Consider the following 21,406-nt stretch of genomic DNA (forward strand, 5'->3'; position numbering starts at 1 on the left):
TTAGAATCGAGTTCTGCTGCTAGCGCCTTAATAGGAGTTTTTCCCTTTAAAGTGCTATTATTACCTACTATAATAACTTTGCTTTATAGTTCAAAGATAGGGCAATTAATATATTACGCGTTACTGACTAATCATTATAAGTTAGAATATCTATAGGTTATACTTACCTAATTTTAACTACGGATTCTAAGAGTAGCTCGTAACTATACTAATACTATACGAAGCCTTATATCGGGTTTAGGTCCTATTAAGTATCTTACAGAATATACTAGAAATACACGCTAAGTAAGTTAATCACTAAGTATCACTACTAAGTAAATCCCCTACTTATAAGTTAGGTTATCTTAAAGGTAAACTATAAAGTACAAAGTACTAAAGGTAGTAACTAAGTAATAATATAAGATTAATCGCGAAGAACTAAATATATAGTATAGAATAAGTGTCCTTATATATCTAGCCCTTCGTGGTTATAGTCTACAGTTAGGAATAGTAGATAGTATACTAGACTAGTCGTTCCTATAGTCTGTGTAATATACCTAACTATATACCCTTAAGTTATATATATTAGCGGCTAGTTCCTGTATCGCGCTAACTGTCCTATTAGGTAAGTAGGTATTAGTTATAATAGTTAGCCGTAGGCCGTTTCTGGCTCCCGCCTCGAGTGTCTGCCTTAGAGCCTCTCTAGGTATACCTAAGTATACCGAAACGTACGTAATAACGCTAATCCCTAGCGTCCGTAGGATAATTAGTCTACGGTTGCCCCTTAAGTAGCTACGGTCCCTGCGCCTCTTTAAGGTCTGTAACACGTAGGTACCCCGGCTTCGCTTTGCCCCGAACTTCTAACCGGTAAGAATCCCCCCCCCCCCATCTCCGCTAACGCTTCACAGTCTTAAGCAGCTTCGGCTATCTAACCCCCTTTACCTACGCCGGCTTATTAATCCGAACCCTTCCTATCTATCTGATTTACTACCGATTCGTCTACATTACCTAATTTAGCAGGATTAGCTAGTGTTATCGGTTAAAATAGGATAGAAGAAGAGATTAGCTATAATCTATAAGATCTTTTATTATATAATTATATAGAAGACTAAGAGATTTCTAGTAGTATTAGGTATAAGAGAGTAGTAGCTTCCCTGCTTAACTAAATTCCCCCTATATATTATAAACCTTTCGGATTACGCTTCGTAAGATTCGATTAAGGAGATTACGTAAAATTAGAACTTAAAGCGAGATAGAGTAATAGTGTATTTTATCCTAGATTAAGTTAAAAGCCTATAAATTTATATAGGAAACGACTCAAGAAATAACTTATATTATTATAAGAATATCGCTAGTTAAGGTACGAATTTCTTACTTAAGCTTTACGTAGGCTCCTTCTATATAAGAAGAAGTAAGCTTATTATAATAGAGAATTCTGTTAAGATAGTAGCGTATAAATTACTTTGCCCTCTTACTAAATTACTACTTTTTAATATATTCGACTACTAATTCGTAGATTAGATTATTAAGGGCTCCTAAAAAAGAGGCCTTTCGTACTTCTATCCTATCCTTAATAGGCTTAGGGATAATCTGTATAAATTTAGCCTTAATATATCGCTATTTATTAATAGTCTTCTTTAAAATATCCGGAAGGTCTTATAAGAGTAATTACTTTAAAATTATTAGCTATATATAACTTTCGATATTCTTTATAATATACTAGAGACAGAGTATATAAGTTAAATTCTTAAAGATCTCCTTATATATATTTAGAAGAGAGTCTACGTTATTAAAGAAGATAATATATAGAGCTTAAATCTTTACTTATATAAGCTATTTTTAAAGAGCTTAAAATATTAAAAGATATAACAATTCTTACTTATTATTAACAAAGTAATAGACTATATAGAAGGTTTTCCTTATTAAGGTTTATCCGATAATATTAATTATTAATATATTATACTTAATTAACCTAAGTAAATTAGCTTTCTCTTATCTTTCTCTTATCTTTCTCTTACTTTCCTCTTACTTTCCTCTTATCTTTCTCTTATTTATCCTATCTTACTGATTAGTCTTATATATAGTATCTATCTATAGAATATTTAGATAAATACGAAGAAATTAAAGGCTAATCTTTAAGATAAAAAGGATTCTAATTAGCCGCTATATATTATCTAATTTATATTATATAATCTACCTAAGTAAGCTCTCTATTACAACTTTAATCGATATATAATTAGTAAGGAAAATTAATCTTATTTAAGCGTAGAGGTTTTAGAGGTTATTTAAGTTTAGAAGGCTCTTCTTAGGCTCTAAAAGTATCGAAATTTCTATAGGTTTTAGGCCTTTTTCGAAGTAATTGAGAAGTCGCTCTTCCTTCTGTTTCCTCTCTTTTTGCTATAGTAGAACTAGGAGATTAAGTAGAGCTAGGCTATAATTATATTCACTATATTTAACTATAATCTTATAATAGTTAAGAATAATATTATTCCTAGCCTTCTACTAGCAGATTTAAATTATATATAGGCAATTAGTCCTAATTTTAATAACCACGCGAGATTTAGCCTTAGATAAGACTAAAGGGGTTTTCTTAGTAGGCTTTAGCTAAAGGGAATAAGTAAGGTTAACGCGCCATTTATCTAATTTCCTAGTAACAAGGGTAAAACCCTATTCCCTAGCAGATTCCTGAAGGGCTTTGTGAAGGGCTGAAGCAAGACTTAGATTCAATCTAACTAGGCCAACATGCTGTTTACAAAAAGCTTAAGGAGGGGAAGTTTATCCCGCGCGTTCTCCACGTCAATACGCCAAGGTCTCGTGATACACGTGACCTATATCGGGCACTGGCCCGTGACAATACCCCCTCCCAGCCTCAATCTCGTTAGGGGCACGACGATATGGGCTTCGGTGCCGATTTGCTGGCGAATCACATCCGAAACGGTGCCGTGCTGCGCTTCAAAGGCATCCAAGGCGCTGCAATCCTGCACTAAGTCTAGCCTTTCCCACGTCTGTTCTGCCTATCCTCTCTATTTCACTAACGCCTCGTCACGATATCCTCGCCCAATCTTCCTCCTTCGTACGGCTAGGATTTGCTCTACGTCGTATTCCTCTTCTCCGTTAACTAGTAGTGGTGGTGGTTGTGAATCGTCTACTAACTGAGATGGGAATGGGTCCGTTGCTGCTGGGCGAACTAACTCAATATGGAACACTGGGTGTATACCAGTAGGCACATTAAGTCGGACTGTGAACGGCGACGGGACGTCTACTACTCGGTATCGAGCATGTAGCCAATCTAACTTCTTTGACGGTCGCTGTGTGCGTACGTTCCGCAGATTTAGCCAAACCCAGTCATCCTTTTTGTAGATAGGCGCTGCCTGTCGACGTCGGTTCGCTTGCTCTTCTTGAAGGGCCTGCGCGGAAGTAATAGCGGCCTGGGACTAATCGGTAGCTTCTCGTAGGCGATTCACGAACGTTTCGCCTGCCTTTCGTGGTGGGGTCAGGGCGTCTTGTAGTTGCCCTGCTTCGTCAATACCAATCGGATCAACATAGTAACCGTGGGTAAAGAAGAATGGCGAGATTCCTGTTGAAGCGGCATCACGATTATTGATTGCCACAGCGACTATTGGTAGTAGATCCTTCCAGTTATCCTGTGCGTATGTAGTGAACACGCGTAGAATTCGTTCGATCTCCTGATTAGCACGCTCTGTTACACCGTCGGTCTGGGGATAAAAAGCAGTAGATAATCGGCGTTGAATCGATAGCCTTTCGCATACTCTTTCCCAGAAGGAACTCACAAATTGCGGGCCGCGGTCGCTCACAATCGCTAGTGGCACCCCATAATGCATATAGAAGTGTGTGAGGAACACCTCTGCTACATCCTCTGCTGTTGTATTCTTCATTCCGATCAGAATCACGCTCTTTGTCAACCGATCTGTTATCACCATACAGTTCGTTGCTCCCGTGGGTCCGGAGGGTAGTAGCCCGGTGATAAAGTCAACGGATATTTCAGCCCAGATTCGCTGGGGGATTAGTAGCGGTTTCAGTAACCCATGTTTCGTGTCTCGCCATACTGAGCTCCGTCCGCACACTGTACAGTTCCGGAGGAAACGTCGTACGTCTTTCGCCGCTCCTGGCCAGAAGAACCGTCGAGAAAGTATCGAATAGGTAGCGTCTCGCCCAGGATGCGCCGTAACGTGTGAATCGTGGATCTTCTGTATAATTCCTGTGCGTAGAACCTCGTTGTCTGGAATCCAGAGTCGCTGTCTGAAGTGAAGCACCCCTCGATCATCTAAATGGCACTCCGATAGGCTGGTCTTAATGTTCGTTTCGGCAGCGATTCGGCGCTCTCCCGTTAGCAAAGCGTTGGAGATTCGTTGGTAGATCGAGTCAGACGCCCTTGCCTTTTTCCATTCTGTCTGAAGTTCCGGTTCATCAAAGAGGGGGATATCTCTTTCGAAATCGATCTCCTCACTGGGTTGGCTGTCGGCTGATTGAAGTTTTAGCCGACCCGTTTTGATCTTGACCCTTTTGAGTAGGATTCGGAAGCGATTCGACAGCCTTTCGTCAGTGATACTCTTAGGCATATCCTGACTCCGTCGTGATAGTGCATCCGGCCTTACTGCAAGCTTGCCAGGGCGATAACGGAGGTCAAAGTCGAACTCTGTTAAGAGGTCTGCCCATCGCATCTGCCGTTCGTTGAGATGTTGTGCTTTTCCGAAGTATCGAAGGTTTTTATGGTCCGTCACGATAGTGAATCGAGGCACCATTTTCAGCTCAGGTCTCCATTCGCGCAGAGCACGTATAATCGCTAGAAGCTCCTTATCGTGGATCTCGTAGTTTGATTCTGCTGGGGATAGCTTCTGAGATAGGTAGGCGCATGGCCGTAGCTGCCCGTCGGGTCCATATTGCGATAGAACCGCACCAGTTGCCCAGCCGGAGGCATCAGTTTCTACGACTGTTTGACGATCCTCTTCGAAATGTGCTAGGATTGGTGCGTTTATGAAGAGCTCTTTCAGTTCCGTGAAGGCCTGTTGGCAATCGTCGTCCCATTTGAATATAGCGTCTTTCTTCATTAGCCGTGTTAAGGGTGCCGAAAGGTCGGCGAATCGTGGTATAAATGGCCGGTAGAAGTTCGCAAACCCAATAAAGCTTCGCACATCCCGTATAGACTTCGGTCTCTCCCATGCCCTAATAGCTTCCACCTTCTTTAGATCGACGTGAATCCCCTTTCCAGCCTCGACGATAAAGCCGAGGTACTTCACTGAGTCCTGTTCGAATTCCGATTTCGCAATGTCACATTGGAGGCCAGCGTCCATTAGTTTCTGCAGGACTTCGCCGACCTTTCGGCGGTGATCCGCTAGCGTCCCGTTAGTGTAGATAATTATATCGTCAACGTAGGCCGACACGAAGTCATCTAAGTACTCCCGCAGAGTCTGATTGATATACCTCTGGAACGTTGCTGGTGCGCCAGTCAATCCGAACGGGGTTACGTTCCACTCGTAGAGCCCGTATCGCGTCCGAAATGCAGTCTTCCATTCTTCTCCAGGGTGGATACGGATCTTATGGAAGGCTGCGATAATATCGAGCTTTGTGAACCAGCGAGCGTGGCCCATATTCCGTAGCGTCTCTCGAATCAGTGGTAGGGGGTAGCGATCCTTTACTGTTCGTTCGTTTAACCCCCGATAGTCAACACAGAATCGTACGCCGCCGCCTGGCTTCCTAACTAGCAAGATCGGTGCTGCCGCAGGCGATTGGCTTACACGTATGAAGTTCTTCCCAAGCAGGTCTGTTAAGGTCTTTCGTAGGTAAAGAAGCTCTTCCTTGTTCATGCCGTAGAGAGGGCCATATGGCGGTGGCTCTTCGACACCGTTTCGATCGCGTTTCAGAGGGATTTTATGATCGATTCCTGGCCGGTGTGGAGGCAGCTGATCGGCTAACTGTTGGCTAAAAGCGGCAAGCCATTGCCAGTAGTGTTTCGGCAGTTTGTCCTTTGGATCGAGGTACTTCTTTGGTCGTAATGCCTTCTCGATATCGTCTAACGAAACCCTACCGATCTGCAAACGATTTGCATCCGATACGCTCCGTACAAGCTGTTGGATAGAAGAAGCTTCTGTCTGTGCCACGCGTAGCGCCTTCACTCCAGGGGGCCCGATAGTGCGATCCGCGCGGTTCCAACATCTTGTCCGCTCCCCAGACTTTGTGAAGATGTCTAGGTATCCTTTCCGTGCTGAATATCGTCCGTTCACGTCGTGTAGCCATGGGTCCCCAAGTATCATACTGTCGCTTTGGGGTCCGATGATATACGCAAACACGCGGCCTTGTTGCTGGCCGTGGACGTCGAGGTCGAAATGGGTAATGTGGGTGATTCGGTACTGATCCGGCACCACCCCGTCAAGGACTCGTGGCTGTATCTCAATGCGCGGGAGGTCGAGCGACTGGACTAGAGACTCGTTTACCGTTGCATAGCAGCGGCAGCCGCTATCGACGAGAGCTTGTGTAAATTGGATTCTATTCACTCTAGCATCGACTATAAACGGTAATGTCTTACGTTCCAGTAGCTTCTCGACCCCCTTTTGCTCCTGCTCGCGACTTAGAACAGGAGCTACTCTTTTCCCGATTCATCCTCAGTAGTCACACTCTCGTCGTCAGAAGCCGTTATTACTGAATCTAGGTCACTTGCAGGCTTCGACTTCTTCACTTTGACCGTGCGCTCCTTTCCCTTCTTGCTCGAGGTAGTAGCGATACGTGTACCATTCGGCCGTTGTGCCGGTAGGAGCGCGCACCTCGCGATAAGGTGTCCAGATTTTCCACATCGTAGGCATTTCCCTTCAGCACGTCGCCGATCTATCTCGTCCTGACTAACCCATTGAGCTTGTCTCGGCGTTCCGCTTTCGGGTCGGCGGTGTTTCGTGTGTGGTTCGGCACGGGTTACCGACACGGTCGGTGTCCAATCCATTTCATCGCTATTTTGTCTAGGCGAGCGCGGACGACGTGTTCGTTCCTCTTTGTTGATATTAAGGGCATCCATATCTGAGCTGATCTCGTGAAGCCGGGAGATCAGGTCCGCCGAGGTAGCAGGGATGCCTCGATTCATTAACGCATTCGTCATGGTCTTATTGAGCGCGCTAAGAAGGATCTGCCTTTTTGCCTCGTCGTGCCATTCAAGAGCGTCTGCATCAGCGAATTCCTTTTCTAGTCTAGGAAGGAACCTAGAAAAGCTCATGTCTTCTGGTTGTCGAATCTGGTGGAGTCGTCTTGCTGCGCGTGCTTTGATATTCGGGTCTCCGTAGATATTCTCAAGGTGGCCGAGTAAGGCTTGCGGTTCGCCAGTGTTCCGGCGGAGTTTCACGAAGGTTCCAGTATTCTTCCAGGCGAGCTTCTCTAGTCTAGAGAATACGTACATGAATTGGTCTTGAGGGGAACCGATAGCTTCGCCGTCCACACTAAGCTTGTTCTCCATCGAAATGCGCCAGGTTGGCCAATCGCTCGTGCTTCCACCGAATGGTTTTGGGTCCGGGAGACGTGGTTTCGGTCGGTGAACAATCTCTGTTCGTGGGGGAACCGGCACCGATTCGGTGGCTGATCGTGCAGGTGTCGCCTGCCCTTCGTTCGTCGTGGTTGTCGTTATGGCTAGTGAGGCCTGATGCTCCAGCATTGCCTCGAGGCGACGCATCCGCTCCTCTTGAGCAGCATCTTGCTGGTGACGCCGCTCCCTTTCTTCGTTCTGCATAGCCTGGGTCTGTGCTATCTGCTGTAATAGCGTTTGCGCCCACCCGGGAGGGCTCGTCGATTCCTGGTGCTGCATAGCGCCTAGGGGTTGTGTAGCGTGCCGGTAATGCTTCGGTCGCTTTTCGTCCAATGTTCCAGTGTGCCTAGGAATTGAGATCTTCTAGGGCTTTCTAATCCGTCTCGAGCGCTGAGAGATCTATGCGCGAGGATTCCGTTCCGATATGTGTTCGTCACTGAATCGCTTGGGATTCAGGGGTGTTTCCAATGAGTGCCTAGGTCGCTTTCCTAGGGCTTTTCCAATGACCAATGATACTTCTAGGTGTAGAAGGAAGCTTTTTGTATGTGAAGGGCTGAAGCAAGACTTAGATTCAATCTAACTAGGCCAACATGCTGTTTACAAAAAGCTTAAGGAGGGGAAGTTTATCCCGCGCGTTCTCCACGTCAATACGCCAAGGTCTCGTGATACACGTGACCTATATCGGGCACTGGCCCGTGACAGGCTTCCCTTATAAGGTCAAAGCTCTTATAGAATTATAGCAGGTTTAGTAATAGGGTAGGTAGGATTATAGAGTATAAAGAATCTATAGTTAGTAACTAGTAGTAGGGGGTAGTAGGTAAGAGTTAGTTAGTAAATAGATTGAATAAAATTAGTGCGTAGGTTATATGATTATAGTAGGGCTAGTAGGAGGTTATGTGATAGGCCTCGTAGTAGAAGATAGAATAGAAGAAGGAAAGGATGTGTGTGTAAGAAGAAAGAGGGTGGTTGAATTGGTAATTGTAAGGCGTAAAAGGCTTGGCAAAAATCAGGCAGAAATCAGGCCCTATTAGGTGCGGCCAGCATTTCTGTTAGGTGCTAACAGCGTTACCCTTAAATAAATCTTAGGATTTATAAGATTAATCCGGTATACTTTAGAAGTAAGCCGCTAGTACTATTGTAGCCTATTATTCGAAGTTCGTTAGATAGAATAGTTATTAGAGAAGATCTAATTTCGAAACGTAGAGATTATATAAAATTCGGAGCATTAACAGCGAGTAAATCTCTTTTGTTTAAACGCAAGAATCCTACTAATAGGGATCTTACGCTTTACGAGGCGCCGAACGATCCCCGATCGCTTTAAAGTCCGTCGAATCGTATTAACTAATAGAGAACCAGTCACCCTACTTACTAGGGCTCGATAGGACTAAAAAGGGTTCCGGCGGGCGTATATTTTAATTAAATTGCGAGATCGGGTATTAAACTTAGGGGGTCGGCCGCTACGAGGGCGTGATTTCGTATCATTACGTTCCTGCTAGCGCTTAAAGGTGTTAGCTATTGTATTACGGTGGCAACTAAACTCCTTAGCCAACTTAGCCTAGCTCGAAAGCCTATTTTCGAGAGCGTATATAATTGCAGTACGCTGCTTAGCCGAAAGTTCAGCCCCTTAGATACGATTTGCACCCGTATAGCGATTAGAGCTATAGGGGTGGTGTAGGAGGAAAAACAAGATTGTAGGTGGTTGTTACGGTGATGGGTAGTGGGGCTAAGTGCATACAGACTTTTGGGCGGGTGGTGTAGTAGCTAATAAGCTTATAATGATCCTCCCTCGCTAAAAGTATACTGAATTTATACAAATTTTAAACATAGAAGATATTAGCTAAATAGTAAGCTTCGTAATCTCTCCTTGCCAAAGGGATATTATAACCTAAATTGGTTACTTCTTATACCGTAACAAGTAGTATATATTATAATAAATTTATACTAACCTAAGGTAACATTTTTATATTGTAATCTCTAGCTATTTCTATTAAGATTAGGTGACTAGGATTATAATATTCGAGGACCTCAGTTATACTATAAGCTTAGGGGTATTTTAACCCCCTAAGCTCCCCTATTTTATGTTCTTTAATTAATTAATTAATCATTCCTTTACTTAATTAATATTATTTCCCTCCTTTCTCGATTCTGTTACTCTGATTAGCCCTTTCTAAGTACTCCGTAGCTATTAGATTTGATGACTCGATCCCCTTTGACCTCGATAGGGTTTGCAGGGTTTGTCGTCCTCTTTGGCCCTGCATGAAGCAGGCTGGTGATTTCCTGCTAGGTCCAGGCATGTTCCTTTCCTTTGTGCTTCAGGGCCTTATAGACCCTGTTCTGTTCCTTTCTGCTTCTTCTTCCTTTCCTAGTCGTCTTCGTCTTCCTTGTTCTAGGTAGACCAATTTGACTCAGTCTCCCTCTTCTCTCTTCGCTTCCTGTGCCAACAGTGCCGTGGGCACTGTCAAGATTGTGGATATTCTCCCTCTAGACAAACATAGATAACTATATTATGTTTTCCCATTCTTCCTAGTATACAATCATTATTATCGTTAACTAATTTGTACTTCGGGCCCCTTGTATATTTCGTTAAGAAAAGTTTGCGTAGACTCGTAGTAATATATCCAGTGCTTAGTGCGCAGACCGTCACCTACCCTATAGTGTAGTTATCGGTCCGACATCACGTAGAAGGTAGAATTAAAGCTAATTATGTATCATGTGGGCGAGGAGGCCTAGAAGAGATTGTTTGGCTAGAGAAAATATTATATTGTGTATTAGGGTAGTTAGCGTCAAACCAGGTAGTGAATTTATTGACAACAGCGGAGTAGTCTGAAAATAGGCTATAACGACGGATCTGCGAATTGCCTGTTCGAGTGAGTTTTGCTCTTTTGGTTCAGGGCCCTTATACTGTAGTCACTTCTGAACGTTTATAGTCAAGCTCCATCTTCCCCTAGTGGCATTAATCACCGTAGCCTTGGAGGTTGGTGCACTAATCCTAATAATGAGGACGAGGCTATCCCGATCGGGATCCCGCTGGGTTAGTTTTGCGCTAGCGTTTTTGCCTCTGAGATAGTGACTCAGAGTCTACTGCTTCAACGGGAACGTATAAGGATACAATCAAACCATAATTTCTTTCCAAGTCAAGTTACGCCTCAACAAAAATCGACACACAGAAGATGCAGATCCCCGAGGATCTACAGCCCCGAGTGTTGCTGGTCCACCCGGCTGCGCTCGCCAAGCATCTGCAAACCATATTGCTGAGCGACCCTTCGCAGGAAAATCTCAGCTCTATCAACTCGTATATTCTGCATCAGGTCTACACGGAAGCGGTCTCTTCTTTCGTCTACCAAGTCTGGCTATTCATAGCCTATCGACATTCGCCCCACCTTCTCTTCGGCGCACTTTGCGATCAGAAATCCGCTGGAGTCCGCCGAGCAGGCAGCAAGGTTCTACGACACATCTTCCGTAAAAAATCATGGAAAACGCGCGGATGGGACCCTCTTGGTGGAGCGCAGGGAATCAAGACCCTTCTTGACGGACTTCCACAGGCTCAAGTGCGGTGGTTCGTCAAAGCCATATCCCCAGGTCCAGGCGGGGAATTGTTCGCGATATGTATTGATGACCTCGTGGCCAACATCGATTCGTCTGACACTTGGACCACAAGATCCTTGTCAACTTATATGGCCCCTTTGTATGCATGCTGTACTTCAAAGAGAGTGACCGAGATTCTGAGATCCAGTATCCTTTGTTCCGGGCCCTTCTACCGTGAACTCGGTCGACGCCATTCGCAACTCCTACGACAGATCGCAAACGGTACGGTGGAGGTACCACCGAAGGTGCGGCGCCGTATCCTGGACACTTGTGTAAACGCATTATTGCAGTCGAATGAAGCATACGTTCCAATTCATGCCACAGATATTCCGCCAGATATTCCTCCGGGCCTAAAATTTGGCCTGGACCTGCTATCGCACATCAGAGCCGACGAGCCTGACCTATGGACAAACCAGATCCTAATCCGACGATGGACCGAGTTGGTTGTGCGCCTTGCCATTCGCCGCAACCTGCCATTTGATTCCATCCTACCCATCATTAGTTCCAGCTTGGAAATGTGTCGAGTTGCAGATTCTTCGGATTGGTTGTCCCAGTACCTCCCAGTAGAGGTCATTCGATGCTGGTCGCTAGCACGGTTTGGCGCCTCTGGACATCAAGGACCCTTTTACCCGACCATGAGAAGGCTCCGAGCATCGTCTCCTTCCAGACCTAGCGCCGTGAACCAAGCTGCGTTAGAATATTGTCTTATACAACAGGTGTTGAAAAGCAGAGACGAGCGGCTCTCAGTGCAGCGGACGCAGGCAACATTTACACGAGAGTTATGCAAACTGCTCTCATATGTGCACATTGATGGAAAGCTCGAGTTTCTCCAACTTCTTTGCAGGCATTCACCTACTCTGAACTTTGATCTTACTGTCTGGCCTCCGTCGGAAGAAGAAAGAAAGCTCATCCCGGTTTGGGAGTATGATGTTCTGCGCGGGTTGCCTGTATCTAGCTCTAAGGCCCTCTTCCGACGAATACTCCAGAGTCATCACTGCGACACATATTTACCGAGTGATCTAGTGGAGCGAAACTCGTGGAAACTGTTTTGGGAAAATCAATGCTCCCTTTGGGCAAAGTGGGAGGGTTCGACTGCGAAAACAAGCGATGACTTTCCTGTTACTCTCAAAGGTATACATAAGAACTAACCCCTGCATGCGCGTGCGGCATCTAGCAACTCAGCTAACAGCATCTAGCCCTCGCCGAGATGAAAAAGCGAGCAACGCGTGACCGAGAGAGTAGTGAGCGGTTAAAATGGGCAAGATCGGCCATAAAGCTTGCCTCTGAAACAAAGTCTGTGAGTATCTTCTGCGACTTGGTGAAATGGAGTCAGCGATTCCTCCGAGATCAGGTAATTATCCTTTCTTCCCAGAAAACTTCGTACTCTTTCTGACTTATCATCATATTAAAAGAAAACGTTTCCCAGTATATTGGCTCTTATTTACTTTGAGGCCAAAGATGTCTTCTCATGCGGAGCTGATACACGAGTAGTGAAGCCGATATCCAAACTGGACCTTCGAGCCGATGTGCAGAAGGCACATCTAACTTTGAAGGGCCTGCTTGAGAGTTTACTACTTTTACTTCGCGAACCATGGGCTCGTAATATGAGAAGCATGACATCCATGGTGCCTTCCATGTTATCTACTATCGTCCGCCAGAGGATGGTTGCGGTACGGTACTACCTGTCCAACGAATTAGCCCCAGAGTCTGAGCTAGTTGAGACATTGCTTGACTCCACGTTACCACTCATCATTGATTTTGAGCGTGAAGGAAACATACAAGGCCAGGCAGTCTTCTCCTGGAGCGGTCCAGCGGGAGCAATGGGGAATGTCGAGTGCCCTAGCAGCCCTAGCCGAGTCGACCTTTCATTTATGGACCGACTGGCAAAAGCAAGGGATAAGCTTTGGAAAGACCTGCGTGCTCGCAATACCCCAGATATCTCCACATTAGAGCCCTGTTGGCCTCGAGGGCTTCCAATCCAGCGTTTGGTTATGGACTCAACATGGCTGTACCATGCCTTGGAGCGTCCTGAAGAAGCACCATTTCTGTCGTCTAGGCTCAGCGAAATCTTATTCAGCCCACGGGATATCGTCGTCGCCGCGAAAACACATCCGCTCGGGCCCATTCCCATGTTTGTGGATGACTTGGGATATGCAATTCGTGCCATGGTTTCGCGCGAAGCAGACAAGACCAAGTCGGTCACACTTATTTGGAAGCATTATTCCTCGATCCTTCAGACACAGCTGTTGCACCTTGAGATTTTCGAGGATTGGCTCGTTGGTGTTCTTCGAGATGGTTGTGCAGTTGAAGCAATCAATATTGTGCGGCCTCCTTCATCACCACGCATATCGTTGATATCGAAAGTTCCAATGGTACCGGAGGTAACAAAATGGAATCCACACCAAGATGCCGAGGATATGGAACTTGGTGTGCCCTTAGTGAATGAGAAAAGGCCAAGAGAAATACCTTGAATCCTTCTCAATTACCGCATGCACCTCCCAATGCGGATCGGCGATGAATCATTTGTTCGCACCCGAGAGATAAAGCCGCAATCAAAGCTCGGTCCAATCGGATTCTGGCTCGATGACTCTTCATATACTGCTGGAAGCAAGGATCTTTGTGTCAACCGCCGGGAAGCAGTGATCTTGTCAGCCCTGCTAATTTTAGACCACTACACCTCACAGCCACGGCTCTTAGGGACGGGTTTCCCTGAGGCCGAAGGTCCACGCTACGGACCAACAAATCTATCTGACGAGTTTGTAACGCGAGTGATTAAGCCGGAGGGGAATGAGGTCATGACAAAGACGCTCGTCGCTTTGGAGGGGGCTGTTCAGCATGTACCAGCTCAGATACTGCGAGATCTCATCTATTCCTTCTTGGATACGCTGAAAGCATCGCCGAATGCTCCCAATTATCCAAAGCTCTTGCATTGTACGTTTGAGTTGATCAAATTACTATTGCACAGCAGTCAGCCCCAGCTGATGACAGGAGTGGCATTGAGAGTATGGAAGGAATTCCCTCATGATTCTTCAAGCCATCGCAAGATGAACCTTGTGAAGATTGGACGAATCCTTACGCCAGACCAAGCCGGCGACCTAATGCAGACTTTTGTTATGGATGTGTGTGATACACTCCAAAGGCAGCGAGAACCGGGTGACATCCCAGCAAAGCCGTTTGTCAAGATCACCACAGCAAAGATGCTCGTACAGGCTCTTGCCGAGGCAGATTTTCTTGCACCATCTACTCAACTACATCTCCTCCGCAGCATGTACGGTGCCAGCAGTCATATTGACGTCCGTGTGGAGATAGTCAAAGCTTTTTTCAACCTGATTCGCCCGAATCAGAATGATGATGTATTCCAAGCCTTGTCCACTATTGCCTTGTCGTCGGCGGTAGGACCTAGTGAGAGGCACATTATCACTGAGGATAGCTGGCGGGCAGCGGAGGCTGGAGCCTCTCTGCCTCTAGTCTCGAGCTCCCGTCCGATCCTAGATTTGATTATCTCGGATGCAGCCACAAACGTCCCGAAAGAATTGCATTCGGATTATGTTCAAAAAGTCGTGCTGCGTGTGGTGACAGAGTCTATCCGGCAACACACCCGATGGATGACCGTCTTGCTCGCAAGGCTCGGTCTTTCACTCTCAGGTCTCGGTCTAACCGCCGCGGACATCGGTCCTTTCCCTTCTGACCTAATCAACAATGTCCTCCGCAAATGGGCACGCTACCTCCCGGCGACCTACTTGCAGTATCATCATAGCTGGGGCCTAATGTACTTGCACCGTGACTCTTTTAATCGGATCTCCGAAGCGCTCGCGTCGTCCACGGACCCAATAAAAGAAGACGCCAATGTGCGAGATCATTTGCAAGCCCTTCTCAGGTCCCAGCGTGATCGATGTCCTTTCGATTATACCTATCGTTCTTGTTTCCTTATGGATAGCAAAGTTCCAAACGGCATCACGGATGAGATCTTACTTGATGACTTCAGATCTCGTGTCGAACTGTTCTCGAAGTGTCCAGTCGCATACAACCATCAACTGGGGAGATACAGCGTTCATCCGAGTTATACGTTGTGTATTCTGCAGAGATTGAGGAAGGCAAGAGGAGATCTAGGTGTTCATTTCCCCTCGCGTTATAGCAATGCCACCAAGCTCATGATGAGTATCGTGGAGGCAGCCGAACTGGTCCGGAAAGAAGGATGGTCGCCAGAATTAAGCACTCATCTAGTAGCCGTCCCAGCCACATTTGAATACGAGGTTCAGATGCTTCCCTCGCCGTCGCGGAGCCCACTTCCATCAAATTCGGCGTTGGGAGATTTTGTTTCGGGAATCATTGGAATGATATCCAAATACGCCGCAGACCCCGTGTTACTGATCAAGGTGGATTCCTTTGCGCCAATTTTGAGAGAGGTCCGCCAGGATCAACGCGAGGATTGTGCTCTGCTGCTTGGGGAAGACTTCGATGATGGGGATAATCGAGATAGGCTCGTCAAGGTCTGGGTCCGAGTGAAATTGGCAGTGCTGCTGTTGGAGACTGCACATAGAGCGGAGGTGCCACTGAATGAGCGTACACTCGGTATGATTGAGAGGTGGAAGGGGAGCGACATTGAGATGGTCCGGCAGGCTGCATGGGCCTGGGATTGGAAGGGTAGTAAGTAGAGTCCGTACACTTCGGTGGTAGGTGGGGGTTTGGGATTGAACTTTGAAGGAGATCCGATAGGGAGATCCCTGCTCGGGATTCTCCTAGAGGATGATTCCAGGGCCAGGTTGATTGCTTCGGCCTATATAGGCCTTCCCTTCTTTGTTTCCTTTCTTCTTCTTCTTCTTCTTCTTCTTCTTCTTCTTCTTCTTCTTCTTCTTCTTCTGCAGAGGTTGTTCACGTATTCGAACTAGATTGTTCCTCTCTCTGGCTTCCTTGCGAAGTGGCGATAGATCGCCATCAAATTTGATTATGCTACCTCCTTGTGTTCGTTTAGCAAATACTGGCACTTATGTGCAGTCAATTATTGATTGTAACGCTATTCAATATTGTAGATAAGTGGTGATGGCTTGCCGCTGGAAGTTCCGGGTGGAAAGGCGGCAGTTCCTGGCGTCATGAGCTATCAATTGAGTAGACCGATTTCCTAGAAAGGAGCTAAGCCTAGTGTAATTCTTCCCACGATATAAATCAGTACAACCTACGACGCTCTATTATCTACTGTTTTGGGATTTTCAACCTCTACCTAGATTCAAATTGAATTTTTATTTAGCAAGGGACTCTAATATAGAGCGGCTAATCCAAGCGATATTTTGCTATAGAGATGTAATCCAAAGAGCTATGACAGGACGGCAATGTTTGAAATAAACAAAGGTCCGAGAGAATTAAATCATTCGATATAACTAGCTTTTGTCCCCCAAGTCTTTCATTTCGAAGGATGTCATACGCTTTAGAGGACGTGAGAGCTTCAGCCAAAGTTCGTTTTCCGAATCATCATTTTCAATATACAAGTAGCCAGTACCCGCGCTATCGTCGTAGATTCCGCTGGATTCGTCTTGGATCTTCTGCGCAGTTTCAGTTGACAGCCACATGTATCTCTCCACAACACCCGGGTCAGCCGGCTGACCGCCATACATTCCAGGAGAGCCCCATTCGTCTCTGGGATGCTGCCCCCAAGGAACAGCCATATCAGAAAATTGGATAGAAGAGTGAGCAGAAGAATCTCTAGGCTCCAAATCAGGCTGTAAACTTGTTTCCCAGGTGGTATTATAAGGGCCGAACTCTGAGGTTTCTCTGCTTCTAATGGAACGCTCCCTGACAAGGTAGAACGTGTTTCTGCTTTGTTTAGCAGCCTCGAAGAAGGACTCGTGTGGAAGAGGCTTCAACGACCAGAAAAGTGACTTGTAGTCACAAAGTATGGCGGTGATCGCAATTTGGTGTCTCATGGACGGACACTTGCTAGCAAGCTCACGCAAAATGTTCTCATTAAGCTCTACCGGCCACCAGATAAGCCAAGGGAGGCAGTCAGAGTCATCTTCAAGGTCAGAGATATCGTTGTTCATGATTTTGCGAGCATTTATCCCAGTGCGAATCTCGCGACACTCACGCTCATTGCCTTCGTTGAGCAATTTACCTGGGAGAATGATTCGCCCAGGGTTGGTCTCCAGTTGATAGGCCTACAATCGGGCAAAAATTGTATGGTGATAAATCCCGCGAAGGATACAATTGTATTCAATTTCCGTCCTGAGCCTCCGTGGATGCATCAATCGAGCGTATCTATCCACATTACCCTCCCTGCAGCCATTTGCGTTGGAGGGCGTTTGTCAAGAACTGGAAGATCAGGCGGAAGAGGCATCCACAAATGCTCAGAGTCTCCTGGGCCAAGTTTCGCACCTGGGCCGACTATCGCATCGCGATCTACTTTGCTGAGTTGTTCTTTCAACCCAATAAATCCATCTTCCTCAATGTTAATATCATCTGCGGTTGTATCTGGCAAGTTCTTGGGAGGAAGAACCCGCCGGCCCAAAGCCCGTCGGAACTTCATATTGCCATTGAGAAAGGCGGGTGCCGGCGGGTTTTCAAGATTCACCGATCGAGTAAAATCATCCATAACAGCCCATCTTTGAGGGGCCGACATAATAATCTTGTAGATGTCGGCATCTTCGGCAGCATTGCGGGCTTCTTCAGCAATAGATACGTTTGGCAGAAGATCCAATTCTTTGTAAAGATACGTATACCAAGCAGCAGCACATGCGCGGCCGACTTGATAGCGCATCGATGGATACCGATGCAGGTTCTGGATACCGAATGCAGTATGGCTCGGTAGCAGGTTCTTGCATATCGGGGATGATATTACTCATTATCAGGCGAGCATTGCGGACGCGAGAAAACTGATGAGCCTGGCTATCGTTGCCGGAGCATAATTCAATGATTGCCGGGCTTGTTGCAAATTGGAGTGAGTCACGGATCCCACCAATGACTGCTCTACAGTGCCAAAAGGAGGTCATATCGGATGGGACCTTTTCCCCCTTTATCACCATACTGTATCCAAACTATCCATAGACCCTGGCCCACACCGCGCCCCATTATTTACTGAACCTCTCGTCTTGGTCTTCATTTGGCCCAAGACAAACCAAACCTTCTCTTATTTCTGTTGATTCCAAATCTAGCTCCTGATATTGGCCAGCAGATCGCCAGCTCGAGACATCATACATCCGAGGCCTTCCAATACGGCGACACAATGCGTGCCAACCTGGTCAGCAACGCCTGAATATCCGCCGTGATCCTCTGCGATCTCAGCACCGGGGCAAACGTACAACAGTCGCCTCAGAGGGTGGGATTGCAAAGTATATAATGATCGATCTGCTTGACGTTTCTGGGGCTTATGTGTCCCCGTATAGGCTTCACACTCATGGAGACCCTATGGGTCGACGGTGGTCGTTACGTTGATGAAAACGGCACAGCACTGGGTTGAGGCAAGAAGAAATTCACGATGCGAAAGTACCTTTAGAACTAACGCGATGAACAGTCCCAGAGTTTCTGGCCAACTTGACTTTAGACTTCATCAGTCCACCTGGGAAGACTTCCTCTAGGCCGTCAAACGCTCCCTTCGTCTCTAATGGCTTCATTTGGCTTCATTTGGCTTCATTTGGCTTCATTTGGCTTCATTTGGCTTCATTTGGCTTCATTTGGCTTCATTTGGAGCAACCTGGTCGATCGCGCCTGGCTGTTCTGTGAGATGCCATTGCACAAGAACCAATCGCTGAAGAACGATCTTTGGCACTTCGAGATGGACGAGGGCGGTGTTGGTAGTGGGTGGACCGAACTCGACGCAGGAGAAAATGTTACCAACAGTCGCCCAAGTCATGGCGCCAGCTGCAATGTCCCGGACCTACAGAAAGGCTATTACTGGGGAGGCATAACTCGGACTGGAGGAAACACTGTGACAGAGTCCTCGGTTACCTACCTTCACTTCCTCACCGTATTCAATATGCAGCAAGAGACGATGTCGACCATCCCTGTTCCAGACTTTGTGCCCGTGGTCAACCAGAGCCTCGTGATTCTCAACACGGCGACGCGTAGCGGTGCTCTAGTGGCCTTAGGAGGTTATGTCGAGAGGAACGGGACATTGTCTCTGGTGAGGTGAAAGCAGGTGTTGCGTGTAGTATTCGACGAGATTGCCGGCTGATACCTGACTAGGCCCGGATGTCGTCAATATACGTGTTTGATATCGAATCGCAAGAATGGATTGTACAAACCGGTACTGACTTGAACGGAGATGCTATTGATGACGTCGCACAAGCTGATGGGAAGAATCTCGATCCCCCTTAGACTTTCCCATCCTGGCAAATGTCCGCCTGCGTGGCTTCTGGATCTTCCCAGGATAAACCCTCACACAACATCGTCCTGATTGGCGGACAAACGATGTCACGGCCCTTGCCGACGCCTGGGTCTTGAGCCTTCCGAGGTACGATATCATCCTATCAGTTCACCGTAGATTTTGCTTTCGTCATTAATGGCATGAGCCTTATAGTGCTGTCTGGCTCAGAGCGCAGATCAATCCAAATTTTGCCCGAACTACCCCACTGCTGGGAGCTCCTGCCTCCTAAATTCAAGGTTCTTGCTGATGTTTGGCGGTTGCCTGCTTAAGGTGGACACCCAAAAACCATTCATGGTCTCTTCCTCCGGCCCTGTCAACTACGATATATCATTGCTAGCGCCTGTGGACTACAAATACAATACTGTAGGATACCTCGTTCCGGACGGTATATCCAAGGTGATTGGTGGCAAGTAAGGAGCCTTCAAATCATTTAACGCTATGTCTCTGGCTCATTCTCTTTTAGCACTACAGGATTCGCAAACCACAGCAAGCCCATGTTCACCAATTTCTCTGGCCGCTGTTTACGCCTCCGTACGGGACGTGGCTATATGGTCGGTTCTTCTACGAGTACCTGGTCGAAGTAGTCTTGATCGCCTTGCTGCTGGTTCCTTTCCTCACACTTCTGCCGTCTGGGCTTTTCAAGCTCCTTGCGCGGCTAAAAGGTTCAAAAAGGCCTCAAAATAAGGACTGGCGACCATGGACATTCAACTCCACATATTTGGCTTTTATCAGCTGCATCACAGTGGGCCTCATCGCCCTCGTTGTATTCCTTCAGTGGAGGAGCCAGCAGCCAGATCCGCTTGTCCAGCGTAAGTTCACCTATTGCCAAGTATACAATTCTCTATGCTGATGTAGATGAGATAGACTGGTCTGGTGGCTCCGTCTCCAGCGGGCCCTGGACAGGGGACCCATTCAACTCGAGAATTATCAGGTCGCCAACGTTCGACCGACCGCCCCGGGGTCTTTGTCGTTTTACTATAACTCTCGATGGTGTTTGGAGCCAGAAGAACGGAGCCCAAAGATTAGGTCGTGGCGTCTACTCGGCCTTCACCTATCTTCCAATGCTCTTGGCGGTTCTTTACGGCCGCATGTGGAAGGTTCTTGACGACGACATCAAGCGCATTGACATGTATTATCGGCTGCAAAAGCCAAACGGGACGACAGGTGACCGGTCTTTGTGTCTTAATTACCACACGTTTTGGGCGCCGCTGAGCCACTTCCAGACCTCAGATACCGGCTTTGGTCTGTCGCTATCTCGAGCCAAGGGAATATCCTGGCCACAATTTTGATACCGGTGTTCGGAAATTAAGTCTTCTGCTGGGAAGTGTACTCTGGCGCCGCACTTGACTGGCCAGATACGTACTCCTGGCAGGTAGCTCTCGTCGAGCACGGTTGGGCTTATAAACTAATCGGGGCCTTGGCTGTGGCGGAGAATTGCTGTCTGGTCCTCTTCATTCTCATTCACTCGCAGAAGACTGGTCTTTCCGGGGGCGTCAGAGGCATTGCCGGCCTAGTGGATCTCCTAGAAGAGTTCGATGCTGCTAGCTTAAAGTTGCCGTCCAGCTCCAGCAGCTTGTCACTCTCGAAGATAGAGGAAAAGTTCGCATCCTCAGAATTTCACCTCATCGACGGCAAGCTCAAGTGGAAGTACGGCATTTCAATCGATCCAAGGGTTTACCAGATCGTGGGTATTTTGGTCCAGGTGAGCTTGCACCTCTGTCCCTTTTCTCGCGCTGCTTCGCCCTGGGCCCGACTAACTATAGTATCTAGTTAATCGTCGACGTGATCGACCACGCCGTGCGATCCCTTGCGCCATTTTACGCTCTCGCGCAGGACTACCCGCAGGACTACCATCGTCTCAATATTCTATGGGCAGATTACACCAGCAATATACCACCATGGGAGGCCTGAGTCGCCGGTAGAAACGGGCGCTGTCTTGTCTGCAACTCAATGCTCGCTTCTCTGGC

The 21,406-nt window shown here is 47.0% G+C and overlaps 6 protein-coding genes across 6 annotated transcripts; 4 read left to right on the forward strand and 2 right to left on the reverse strand.

Annotated features, from left to right (window-relative positions):
• Positions 1 to 6,577: 6,577 nt before the first annotated feature.
• On the reverse strand, positions 6,578 to 7,780 carry N7473_006881 (retrotransposon gag protein; the record flags this gene model as incomplete). The annotated part of the gene is made up of 1 exon (XM_057152821.1): positions 6,578 to 7,780. The coding sequence occupies one exon, from the start codon at positions 7,778 to 7,780 to the stop codon at positions 6,578 to 6,580; it is 1,203 nt and encodes a 400-aa protein (XP_057007159.1).
• A 2,891-nt stretch (positions 7,781 to 10,671) lies between these two features.
• On the forward strand, positions 10,672 to 13,557 carry N7473_006882 (uncharacterized protein; the record flags this gene model as incomplete). Its single annotated transcript, XM_057152822.1, has 3 exons — positions 10,672 to 12,217; positions 12,283 to 12,437; positions 12,499 to 13,557. The coding sequence occupies 3 exons, from the start codon at positions 10,672 to 10,674 to the stop codon at positions 13,555 to 13,557; spliced, it is 2,760 nt and encodes a 919-aa protein (XP_057007160.1).
• Positions 13,558 to 13,587: 30 nt separating this feature from the next.
• Positions 13,588 to 16,388, forward strand: N7473_006883 (uncharacterized protein; the record flags this gene model as incomplete). Its single annotated transcript, XM_057152823.1, has 2 exons — positions 13,588 to 15,733; positions 16,381 to 16,388. 2 exons carry the CDS (start codon positions 13,588 to 13,590, stop codon positions 16,386 to 16,388), a joined length of 2,154 nt encoding a protein of 717 aa, XP_057007161.1.
• Positions 16,389 to 16,461: 73 nt separating this feature from the next.
• N7473_006884 (uncharacterized protein) lies at positions 16,462 to 17,834 on the reverse strand (the record flags this gene model as incomplete). Its single annotated transcript, XM_057152824.1, has 2 exons — positions 16,462 to 17,235; positions 17,349 to 17,834. The coding sequence occupies 2 exons, from the start codon at positions 17,832 to 17,834 to the stop codon at positions 16,462 to 16,464; spliced, it is 1,260 nt and encodes a 419-aa protein (XP_057007162.1).
• A 963-nt stretch (positions 17,835 to 18,797) lies between these two features.
• N7473_006885 (uncharacterized protein) lies at positions 18,798 to 19,390 on the forward strand (the record flags this gene model as incomplete). Its single annotated transcript, XM_057152825.1, has 2 exons — positions 18,798 to 19,196; positions 19,259 to 19,390. 2 exons carry the CDS (start codon positions 18,798 to 18,800, stop codon positions 19,388 to 19,390), a joined length of 531 nt encoding a protein of 176 aa, XP_057007163.1.
• Positions 19,391 to 19,730: 340 nt separating this feature from the next.
• N7473_006886 (DUF3433 domain-containing protein) lies at positions 19,731 to 21,350 on the forward strand (the record flags this gene model as incomplete). The annotated part of the gene is made up of 5 exons (XM_057152826.1): positions 19,731 to 19,849; positions 19,911 to 20,248; positions 20,304 to 20,681; positions 20,750 to 21,141; positions 21,210 to 21,350. 5 exons carry the CDS (start codon positions 19,731 to 19,733, stop codon positions 21,348 to 21,350), a joined length of 1,368 nt encoding a protein of 455 aa, XP_057007164.1.
• Positions 21,351 to 21,406: the final 56 nt, after the last annotated feature.

This window comes from Penicillium subrubescens (assembly GCF_028828155.1).
Source record: "Penicillium subrubescens strain IBT 31985 chromosome Unknown utg000005l_segment0_segment0, whole genome shotgun sequence".
Taxonomy (NCBI): domain Eukaryota; kingdom Fungi; phylum Ascomycota; class Eurotiomycetes; order Eurotiales; family Aspergillaceae; genus Penicillium; species Penicillium subrubescens.